The following is a 12,725-nucleotide window of genomic DNA, read 5'->3' as shown; positions in this document are numbered from 1 at the left end:
AAAAATGGCCTTAATAAGTGTAAGAAGATTGAAATCATACCAAGCATCTTTTCTGTCCACAATGGTATGAAAACAGAAATTAATAACAGAAAGAAAACTGGAAAATCCACAAATAGGTGGTAATCAAACAACACACTTCTTGAAAACAAATGAGTCAAGGGAAATAAATAATATTTAGAAACAAACAATGGAAAAATGTATCAAAACCTATGGGATGTAGCAAAATAAGTTCTAAGAGGGGAATGTTATAGAGATAAACACCTACATTAAAGAAAAAGAAAGATGTCAAAGAAACTAACTTTACACCTCAAGAAGAGAGAAAAAGGAGAACAAACTAAGCCAAAAGTTTGCAGAAGGAAGGAAATAACCAAAATCAGAGCAGAAATAAATGAACTAGAGACCAGATAAACAATAGAAAAGCTCAATGAAACTAAGAGCTTTTTTTGAAAACATAAATAAAACATGACAAACCTTTAGCTTGACTAAGAAATAAAGAGAGAAGCCTCAAATATTTGAAAATGAAAAGGTGATACCACAGAAATATAAAGAATAATAAGAAACTACTAGAAATAATTGTATGCCAACAAATTGGACAACCTGGAAAAGAAGGATAGCCTGGCTGGTGTGGCTCAGTGGTTGAGCATCAACCTATGAACTAGGAAGTCATGGTTCAATTCCCAGTCAGGGCATATGCCCAGGTTGCTGGCTTAATCCCCAGTGTGAGGCCTACAGGAAGCAGCTGATCAGTGATTCTCTGTCATCATTGATGTTTCTCTCTTTCCCTTTCCCTTCCTCTCTGAAATCAATAAAAATATATATTTTTTTAAAAGGTTAAATTCCTGGAAACATACAACCTACAAATACTGAATCATGAAGTGATAGAAAATATAAACAGACTAAGACTAATAATAAGCAAGGAGATTGAATCAATAATCAGAATTCTCCCAACAAAGAAAACCCCAGGACTAGATGGTTTTATTGGTGAAATCTACCAAATTAAAAGAAGAGTTAATTCTAGTCCTCCTCAAACTTCAAAAAAATTTGAAAAGAAGGTGATGTTACTAAACTCATTTTATGATGCCAAAGTTACCTTGATACCAAAGTCAAATAAAGACTCTACAAAAAAGAAAACTACAGACATATATATCTGTTGAATATAGACACAAAATTTCTCAACAAAATACTAGCATATCAAATTCAACAGCATACTTAAAGGATAATACACCATGATTAAGTGGGATTTACCCCTGGGATGCAAGGGTGGTTCAATATACACAATCAGTAAATGTGACATACCACATTAATAGAATTAAAAATAAAAATCATATGATAATCTTACTAGGTGCAAAAAAATGAATTTTCCAAAATTCAACATCTTTTCATAATAAAAAAAAATTAAAAAATTGGGTACTGAAGGAATGCACCTCGACAAAACTCCATATATGACAAGACCACAGCTAGCATCGTACTCAAATGTCAAAGGTGTACAGCTTTCTCACTAAGATCAGTAACAATATAAGTGTGTTCTCTCTCAGTACTTCTATTCAACTTAGTTTTGGATTCCTAGCCAGAGCAATTAGACAAGAAAAAGAAATAAAAATCATCAAATTTGAAAAGAGGTATAAGTTATTTCTGGTAATTTTTATTCGGTGCAATACATTGCTAATTTTGCCTTCTTGGATCTTGGCCATTTTTTTTTGTATTCCTATAAATAATATTCTAAAGCTATTTTCTGAGATACATTTAAGTAACTTGAAAACAGCTTGATGCTTTCTTTTAAAGTACTTCTTTTAAAAGTATTTCTTGTAGTGTTTGTTAGGCAAAAAAAGAATAGTGTTTAGGGTGTTTTTTTTGTGTGTGTGTTTTTTTTAACTAATGAGGCAAAACTTTTCTGTGTATTCTACCCAGTGTCCTATGAATTATTCTATTTTTCATTGTGGTTGGTGAGAACAGGAACTCTTCCAGGTACTCTGTGATCTTAAGTATTGTTCCCTGCAATTCTATCATGTGGTTCTAGCCTCACACATATATGTTGGTCAGTACTCGGTTAAAGTCTTAAAGAGGACCACTACAGATTTTCAGAACTCTATGTGCAGCAGTCTTCTCTCTGGTAGTCTGCCCTGAAAACTCTCACTTCTTTACCCTCCTCATACTTGCAATTCATTGTCATCAACTTAGGGAGACTGATGGGCTCCCTCTGAATTCCCCTCCATGCATTATGTTGTGCAGACTCCAGTCTATAAGCTGGACCAATCATAGGGCTCATCTTATTTGTTTTTCCTGTCTCTCGTGTATCACTGTCCTTCACTGACAGATTTTAAATGCCTTAAAAACCATTGTTCCATGTATTTTTCCAGTTTTTTAAAATTGTTTCAGGCTGAAGATATTAATCTAGTCCCTTTTTCCCTCTCATAGCTGGAAAATGGGAGTAGCTATAGTGGTCTTTTCAAAGAACAATTTGGCCATTTAATGTTAAGTGTGTGTGACTTTTGGCTCAGCAATTCTAGTCACTCTACTAATTTCTGGAGATATAGCAGTGAACATGATGGTATACTTCCACATAGCTTACAATTGAGTGGGGAGACAGATGACAACAACATAAATAAATAACCACATATACTATGCTGTAAAATTATAAGGAATGTTTAGAAGAAAAATACTTAAACAGGAGCACTGGCCCTTTTGATTCAATGGTTAGAGCGTTGGACTGTGGACCAAAGGGTCACGGGTTCAGTTCCTTGTCAAGGGCATGTATCTCGGTTGCCGTTTGATTCCCAGCCTTGGTTTATGCGCCTACAGAGGCAACCAGTCAATGTGCCTCTCATGTCAGTGTTTCTCTTTCTCTCTCCTTCTCTCCCCTCCCTTCCACTCTCTCTTAAAAAAAATCAGTGGAAAAATTATCCTCAGGTGAGGATTGAAAAAAAACTTAAACAGGAGAGGAGCATTGGTAGTGTTGGGTAGAGGGAAGCATGTCAAAGTTTTAGATACATTCACCTGGAAGGGCTTTTTAAAAGTATATTTGACCATAATCCTACTTGAATTGAGAGAGCAAGCTACATGGATATTTGGAAGTAGAGCTCTGCAAGTAGATGAAATACTCAGTGCAAAGGCCCTGGTGTATTTGATGAATAACAAGGAATAAGAATGCCTAAGCAAATGCTCACAAAATTGTGGTTATTTATAATATTGTTACTAAATAGTAGTGGAACCAGAAATATAACCCAAAACTTTATGGTCTCAAAGCTCATCTGATTGCTATTATGTCATAGTCTCTCTTCCCTAAGCCATGAGACATTGAGACATGTACTATCTTATGAATATTCTTGCATTGTTCTCTATCATTATCCAGCTGTAACACAAGTTTGCCTTGTGTTTCCAAACATATAAACCCTGTGACTACTAGTATGCAGCCTATGTTGACTCTTTTCTGATAGGATGTTGGGCTCTGACATTTCTCTTTACGCTAATCATTGGAGTTGATTGCATTATTGCACTGAATAAGGGTCACCTCCCTCCCCTGCAACATATGTGTGTCCTCCCAAAGTGTGTACTCTTTGGTCAAAATGTCATTCTCCCCACAAAAAATGTGAGATACTATATAAAAATTTTAATCAAAGTTCCTCTCTCATTAATCCAACACTTTTTACATTTTCCAAAGCACTTATTTGCCCTATTTTAATAAGTAATGCATAAATGGTATGAAATTTTAAAAGATTAAAATGATATAGAAGTGAAAATAAGTTTTCCTTCATCCTTTCCTCAGCCACTCATTAATCCTGTCTTGAGGCAAATAATATAACCAGTTTCTTTTATATCCTTTCAGAAATATTGAGTACATGTGGGTATTTTTCATCAGCCCCATACCCTACCTCTGCTTATGCAATATACCTTGATTACAGTTTTCACTTGATTATCACTGCACCCTATCTGTGTTACAGATGAGGAAGCTAAGGCTCAGACATGGGAGGTGACCTGACTAAGGTTTCCCAGGCTGTAAGTGGAAAATCCACTACTGATGTTGGAGTTTTTGTCTGTATTATTTCCTCCACACTGAGAAATGCCAGATCCTGTGCCTTGAACATGGTAGGAGATTTCTGAACACTTGCTGGTAGCTAGAGTGATTAAAACAATTCCCCCATTTCTTTCGTCATTTTAGAATTGCTATGGCAGACTCTAGTTGTAATATTGGCTGGCATCAACTAGTAGTTAGCATAGGGAGACAAAAACTTGATCTTTCTAATTGTTTCCTGAAAATATTCCCCCTTTACAGATCTATTCAGGCCCACCCGAGGAAAGTGCTGCACCCCCAGTGCCTCCACCTCGAGTGACAGCTAGAAGGCACAAGCCAATCACGATTTCGAAGCGCTTACTGCGGGAAAGGACACTTGGCTATAATACCTCTTCCCTAGATGAAAGTGAAGGTCAGTACTAAAATTCACCTTTAGCTTCTTAACAATAATTAGACACAAAGAAGGCAGAAGTGGAGGTATGGCCATTTTTCTCCATGTAAATGTAGACTTTTCCTGTATGCTGGGCCACACAAAGCATGGTTTTAAAAATGTATGCCCAGAGAGCAAATTAGTCTTTTGGCAGTAAGTAGGATAAGGATAAACCTATAAATCCAGTTACCATGATCCCTTAGGAGGCCAGTGGAGGATCCAAGATGTTCTTAGATTTATACCTCAATATCTAGAAATGGGTGAGCAATGTGCTTTCTGAATGTTCTGAGATTTTAATTTCAAATCCAGCTAAAATGGAGGAATGATATCAGCAAGATGGCTGAAGAGTAGTTTCCAGAGCATGTCCCCTCAGGGTAACATCAATCTGTACAACTATCCATGCATCAACATACCTTCATGAGAGCTATGATAGTCAGCTGAGAGATTATAGCACCTGAGTAGGACACAAAGTAAGAAAAAGTACATGGCATATGGCAGGAAGAACATTTTTATATTACCCATGTCACTCTTCCCCCAAGTTCACACAGTGAAGTTTGAGGAAATTACCCTGCACCTGAGGGGAGGAGGGTGAAGTGAACATGCAACTTCATTTTAGACACTAGCATCAGGCCTACCCCAGTACCAACCCATTCCCTTCTAGCCTCCACAGACACAGGCTCCAGGCTAGCCTCAGAACTAGGCCAACTTGTGGCACCAGGCTTCAGGCAAGCCATTGTTCCCCTAGTCTCCATGATGTAACCACAGACCCAGCATCCAGGATGTACCCCTGTGGACCCAGCCTCTAGGTCTGCCCCAATGATGCACCAGCCCTATGACCCCAAGCTGCAAGCTTGCCCCAGCAGATTCAGGCATCAGGCTTGTCCACCAAATGACCTAGGTTTTGGATCAGCCTTCCTAAGAACTCCAGCAGCAAGTCCACCTGTGGATCTCATCAAATGGCCCACTGAGAATCTCTTGTGTGCTGACTGATAAAGGTTTTCTTTTCCAAAGCCACTCTCTAAAGACTGAAAGGTTTTCCTACTTCTTCAAAGAGACAACAATACAAGGCCTCATGGATTAGCAATAATTGCATAGATATTACACCTTCAAAAGAACAACATAAAGCACCAGAAACTGACCCTATTGAAACAGAAGTCTTTGAACTATCTGACAAGGAATACCCATGAGAAGTCCAAGAAAGTGATATAAACCATAGAAAACAACCAAACTAAAATTCTGGAATTGAAGAACACAATGACTACATAGAAAAATTCAATGAAGAGCTTCAACTCAACCTTGACCAAGCAGAAGAAAGACTTAGTGAGCATAAAGATAAGTCATATGAAATTATCCAGTCAGAGGAACAAAGAGGAAAAAAAAGATTGATTAAAATAAAAGAAAACCTAAGAGACTTATGGAACATTGTCTACAAAGTAATATACACATTATGAGAGTCCCAGAAGGAACAGAGGACGACAAGGGGTGTGGGGGGGAGGGGACTTATTTCAAGAAATAATGAAAGAAAACTTACTAAATCTGGAGAAGGAAATGAGCATCCAGATCCTTGAAGTGCAAAGAAACCCAAATAGATTAAACATAAAGAGATTTTCGCTACGACATACTATATTAAATTCTCAAAATACCAGGACAAAGAGAGAATTTTGAATGCAGCACAAGAAAAGTGAATCATCACATACAAAGAAACTGTAGCACTATGAACAGATTTCTCAGCAGAAACCCTGCATGTCCCAAGGGAGTGGGATGATATATGATAAGTACTGAAAGGGGGTAAAACCTGTCAACCACGAATACTATTCCTTACAAAGCAGTCTTTCTGAATGAAAGAGTGATAAAACTTTTCCAGACAAATACTGAAGGATTTCATTACCAATAGACCTGGTTTCCAAGAAATTCTGAAAGACTTTATTCAAGTTAAAATAAATGGACACTAACTAACAACATGGAAACACATAAAAGTATTTAAAATTCATTGCTAAAGACAAGTATATAGTCAAATTCAGAATGTCCTAATACTATGAATGTGTATAAATCACTTTTGACCAGTATAAAAGTTAAAACTCAAAATTATTAAAAATGACTATAGCTGTAATATTTTGTTAATGGATACACAATCTAAAAATATATAAATTATGATATTAACAACAAAATGTAGGGGAAGGAGAAGTTAAAGTGTAATCTGTATGTGGTCTGTTACTTTGCTAGCAACTTAAAACAGACTGCTATATCAATGGAACAGATGTTTTATGTGAACTTTATGATATAAATACAATACCTGTAGCAGATATACAAAATATATACAGAAAGGAATCAAAGTATACCACTACAAAAAATGAAATCATCAAGGAAGACAGCCAAAAGTGGAAGAAAAAAATGTAAGAGTCAGAAACAATTAAGAAAATGGCAGGAGCAACATGACAGAGGACAGGACTGGAGTGAAGGTTAGTGTGTGAGTGGGTGCACAGTAGAGTGTTTGTGGGTGTGAGTGTGGGAGGGAATCTTTCAGAAGGAGCTGGGTGGGGGAAGGGGATTGGAGGTGATAGAGGTTGTTTGCTCCAGCAGAAGAGCTGCTGTGTACTGCACAGCCAGATGTTTCTCTACACTTGAAAGTGAAGAGCATGCCATTTTGAAGGAACTACAGGGTCCTCTGTGGGAGGAGGCTGCAGGGAGTGGCCCTACTCCAGTACCCCTAAGCCAAGGATGGATGCACATGCCCCCACTGCTGGGACCTGAAACCCCTGGACACACAGACTAGACATAGCTGCTTGGTGCGCCTTGACTGTGGGCATTGGAGGACCGGCCAGATGATTTGACAAGCAGTGTCTGGGGCCTGCCCTGCCATATTGGTGAGCAGAGCCCTGACCCTCCGTGAGCAGAGCACCTGGCCGACCCCCTCTGTGAATGGAGCATCTGGCCTGCCCTGGCATATTGGCAAGTTGGATGTTTTGCCCACCCCACTTCCTCCATCAGCAGAGCAGTGCCTGGCTCACCCCGCCCCCTACACCACATGAGCAACCCCTGCCAGCCCCCTGCACCAGTTGAGCAGCACCAAGTTAGGCTGCCTCTTCCACCAGTGGAGTGCACAGCCCAACTCACCACCTTGACACCTGGACCCAGGGGTCTGCTGCCCCCACACACCATGACAGATCAGGTGCTCCTGGCAAACTAGCCCCACTGCATTCATGTGGTGTGACCAGCCCTGCCACCATGGCCCAACACCCCCAGATGCCACTGTGACCCACTGTGTCTGACCTGGTACCCCTGGAAAAATGGCCCTGCTGCTTGAAACCACCTAGTAGACATGGCCTGATGCACCCAAATGCACAGAACTGCCACAGCGACCTGCATAATAGGGCTGCCAGAAGGAAAAGAATTTGAGCAAGGAATAGAGAACCTGTTTGAAGAAATAATGACAGAAAACTTCCCTGATCTTGTGAAGAAAAAAGTCACACAAGTCTAAGAAACACAGATAGTCCCAATTAAAATGAACCCAAAAAGATTCATACCAAGACACATCATAATTAAAATGACAAATGTTAAAGACAAAGAAAGGAACTTAAAGGCTGCAAGAGAGAGACAGATGTTACCTACAAGGGAGCTCCCATTAGACAAGCAAATGATTTCTCAACAGAAAAACATCAGACCAAAATGGAGTAGCATGAAGTATACAGAGTAATGAAAAGCTAGGGACTGAATCCAAGACTACTCTATCCAGTAAAACTATCAATCAAAATTGAAGGTGAAAATAGGAGCTTCACAGATAAAAAAACAAACAAACAAACAAACAAACAAACAAACAAAAACACTAAAAAGGCTAAAGGAGTTTATTACCACCAAACCTGCATGTAGGAAATGCTAAAGGAGTTTTTCAAGAAGAAGTAATAGAGAAAGAAGGAGTAAAACAGATATAAGGAATAAAAAGGGCAATGCAAATGGCTTAAATGCTCCAATCAAAAGACAAAGGGGTAGCTGAATGGATAAGAAAACATTACCCATACATATGTTGTCTATAAGAGACTAACCTCAGAACAAAAGATTCACACAGGATGAAAGTGAAGGGATGTGAAAAAAATTTTCCATGCAAATGGAAATTAAAAAAAAAAGCTGTGGTAGCAATATTTATATCTGACAAAATAGACTTCAAAATGAAGGCCATAACAAGAGACAATGAAGCCGACTTCATAATCCTAAAGGGATTGGTACAACAAGAGGATATAACTGGTAAACGTATATGCACTCAATATAGGAGCACCTAAATATATATGGAAAAAAAACTTCTGGAGGATTTTAAATGAGAGATGGACAGCAATACAATCATAGTATAGAACTTTAACAACCCACTGACATCACTGGATAGATCTTCTAGACCAGTGATGGTGAACCTATGACACGCGTGTCAGCACTGACACGCGTAGCCATTTCTGATGATACGCGGCCGCTGAGGCGGCTGCATGCCGAGGATGAAACATTTGCTGCTCCTGAGGATGAAACATTTGGGAAATATTGTTTTTTCCTCAAAGTGACACACTACCCGAGTTATGCTCAGTTTTTTGGCGAAGTTTGACACACCAAGCTCAAAAGGTTGCCCATCACTGTTCTAGACCAACAAAAAAATCAAAAAAGAAACAGCAACTCTAAACAACACACTAGATCAAATGGATTTAATAGACATTTACAGAACATTTTACTCCAAAGCTGTAGAATATACATTCTTCTCAAGTGTACATGGGACATTCTCAAAGGTAGTCCACATGTCAGGACACAAATTAAGTCTCTACAAATTCAAGAGTACTGAAATCATATCAAGCATCTTTTTGGATCACAGTGACATGAAAATAGAGATCAACTGCAATAAAACACGCCAAAACATTCAAACGCATGGAGGCTAAAAAGCATGCTATTAAACAATGAATGGGTTACTAATGAAATCAAGAAAGAAACAAAAAAATCTATGTGACACAGCAAAAGCAGTCCTGAGAGGGACATTCATAGCACTACAGGCCTACCTCAATAAACAAGAAAAATGTCTAATACAAAATTTAACCTTGCAACTTAAAAAATTAGAAAGAGAACAACAAGAAAAACCCAGAGTATGTAGAAAGAAGGAAAAAATAATGATCAGAGCAGAAATAAATGACATAGAGACTAAAAGCACAATACAAAATGTAAATGATGCCAAGAGCTGGTTCTTTGAAAAGATACAGTAAACAAGATTGATGGATCTTTAGACAGACTCATCAAGAAAAAATATAAATAAAATCAGAAATGAAAGAGGTGAAGTAACAACTTACCCCACAGAAATAAAAAGGATCATAAAAAAAATACTATGAACAACAATATGCCAACAAACTGGACAACCTGGACGAAATGGAAAAATTCCTAGAAAAAATACAACTTTCCACACTTGAATCAAGAAGAATCAGAAAATCTAAATAGGTCAATAACAACTGATGAAATTGAAGCAGTAAACAAAAGAAATCCCAGCAAACAAAAGCCAAGGCCAGGACGGCTTCACAGGGGAGTATTATCAAATATTCAAAGATGAGGAAATGAAAAAATAAACTGGGGTAGCAATACTGATATCTGACAAAATATACCTCAAAATGAAGGCTATAACAAGAGATAAAAAAGGCCATATGATAATACTAAAGGGATCGATAGAACAAGAGGATTTAACTCAGGTAAATATATATGCACCCAATACAGGAGCATCCAAATACATAAAAAAAAAAAAAAAAAAACTTCTGGAAGATATCAAGGGAGAGAGCAAGGGCAATACAATCATAGTAGGGGACTTTAATGCCCCAATGACATCACTAGATAAATCTTCTAGACAAAATATCAACAAAGAAACAACAATCCTAAATAACTCACAAGATCAGATGGAACTAATTGACATCTTCAGAAAATTTCACCCAAAGCTATGGAATATACATTCTTCTCAAGTGCACATGGGACATTTTTAAAGATAGACCACATATTTGGACACAGGATAAGTCCATTCGAATTCAAGAAGATTGAAATCATATAATGCATCTTCTCAGATCACAATGGCATGAAAAAAGAAATCAACTGCAATAAAAACAATAAATAATATTAAACACTTGGGGTTGAAAGAGCATGCTATTAAACAATGAGTGGGTTACCAAAGAGATCAAACAAGAAATAAAAATCATATTGGAAACAAATGACAATGAAAACACAGCAATCCAAAGTCTCTGGGACACAGTGAAAGTTGTCCTCAGTGGGAAGTTTATAGCACTACAGGCCTACCTCACACACACACAAAAAAAAAAAAAAAAAAGAAAAAAAAAGACTGGTAATAAATTATTTAACACTACAACTCAAAAATTAGAAAGAGAGCAATTAGAAAAGCCCAGAGTAAGTAGAAGGAAGGAAATAATAAGGATCAGAGCTGAAATAAATGATATAGAGGCAAAAAAAAATTACAAAAGATCAATAAAACCAAGAAATGGTTCTTTGAAAGGATAAATAAGATTGATGAACCTCTAGCCAGGCTCACCAAGAAGTAAAGAGAGAGGACCCACATAAACAAAATCAGAAATGAAGAAATGAAAGAAATGAACTGACCCCACAGAAATACAAAGGATTATAGAAAAAAAAATACTACGAACAACTCAGTTCCAACAAACTGGACAACCTAGACGAAATGGACATATTCCTAGAAAAATACAATCTTCCAAAACTCAATCAGGAAGAATCAGAAAATCTGAATATGCTGATAACTACTGAGGAAATTGAAGCAGTGATTTTAAAAATTCCAGCAAATGAAAGCCCTGGTCTAGATGGCTTCATATGGGAGTTTTACCAAATATTCAAAGAACAATACCTTCCTCAGACTATTCCAAAAAATTCAAGATAAAAGAACACTTCCAAGCTCCTTCTATGAAGCCAGCATCACCCTAATCCCCAAAGCAGATAAAGATGCTACAAAGAAAATTACAGGCCAATATTCCTGATGGACATTGGTGTTAAAATCTTCAACAAATTTCTAGCAAATCACATACAACTCCACATTAAAAAAATCATACAACATGGCCAAAACCAGTTTGGCTCAGTGGATAGAGCGTCGGCCTGCGGACTGAAAGGTCCCAGGTTCGATTCCGGTCAGGGGCATGTACCTTGGTTGCGGGCACATCCCCATTAGGGGGTGTGCAGGAGGCAGCTGATCGATGTTTCTCTCTCATCGATGTTTCTAACTCTCTATCCCTCTCCCTTCCTCTCTGTAAAAAATCAATAAAATATATTAAAAAAAATCATACAACATGACCAAGTGGGATTAATTTCAGGGATGAAAGGCTAGTACAATATCCCCAAATCAGTAAACATGATATATCACATAAACAAATTGAAAGACAAAAATCACATGATCATATCAATTGATGCAGAAAAATCATTTGCCAAAATCCAACACCATTTTTTGAAAAAAAAAATTGTTAAAGTGGGAATAGAGGGATCATACCTCAACATAATAAAAGCCTTATATGACAAACCTATATCCAACATCATACACAATGGACAAAAACTAAAACAATTTCCACTAACAACAGGAACAAGATGTCAACTTTCACCACTCCTGTTTGACATAGTACTGGAAGTGCTAGACAAAGTGATCAGACAAGGAGGAAAAATGAAAGGCATCCAAATTGGAAAAGAAGAAAACTGTCATTATTCGCAGATGACATGATATTATACATAGAAAACCCTGAAGGCTACATAAAAAACGACTGGATTTAATAAATGAATTTTGCAATGTAGCAGGACCCAAAATAAACACCCAGAAATCTATTGCATTTTTATACACCAATAAGTAACTTACAGAAAGAGAAACGAAAAAAACAATCACATTTACCATTGCAACAAAAGAATTAAGATCCCTAAGAATAAACTTAACTAAGAAGTTAAAAGACCAGTACTCGGAAAATTACAGGATATTGAAAAAAGAGATAGAGGAAGATATAAAGTGAAAGAATAAACTGTGTTCATGGATTGGTAGAATCAACATCATTAAAATGTTCATACTACCCAAAGCAATCTATAGATTCAATTCAATCCCCATTAAAACACCAATGGCATATTTACAGACCTAGCACAAACTCTCCAAGAATTAATATGGAATAAAAAAAATAGCCACAAGAATCCGGAGGAAAAAAAGAACAAAATTGGAGAGATCACAATACCAGAAGACATCAAGTGATATCACAAAGCCACTGTTCTCAAAACAGCCTGATTCTGTCGCAAGAACAG

The 12,725-nt window shown here is 37.4% G+C and overlaps 1 protein-coding gene across 6 annotated transcripts in view; it reads left to right on the top strand.

The window, feature by feature from the left end:
* Nucleotides 1–12,725, top strand: part of OPHN1 (oligophrenin 1) — a gene marked incomplete at its 3' end in the record, with an annotated part of 608,646 nt that overhangs the window by 527,964 nt on the left and 67,957 nt on the right. For all 6 annotated transcript variants that reach the window (XR_013813217.1, XM_079765071.1, XM_079765074.1 and 3 more), the window contains exon 20: nucleotides 4,271–4,421. Coding sequence is in view for 5 of the 6 variants with exons in the window: in XM_079765071.1 (XP_079621197.1) it covers nucleotides 4,271–4,421 (151 nt within the window). The remainder of the gene's footprint in view (nucleotides 1–4,270; nucleotides 4,422–12,725) is intronic.

Source organism: Cnephaeus nilssonii, assembly GCF_951640355.1.
Source record: "Cnephaeus nilssonii genome assembly, chromosome: X".
Classification (NCBI taxonomy): domain Eukaryota; kingdom Metazoa; phylum Chordata; class Mammalia; order Chiroptera; family Vespertilionidae; genus Cnephaeus; species Cnephaeus nilssonii.
The sequence above is the reverse complement of the archived record's forward strand: the minus strand, read 5'-3'. Positions and strand labels throughout refer to the sequence as shown.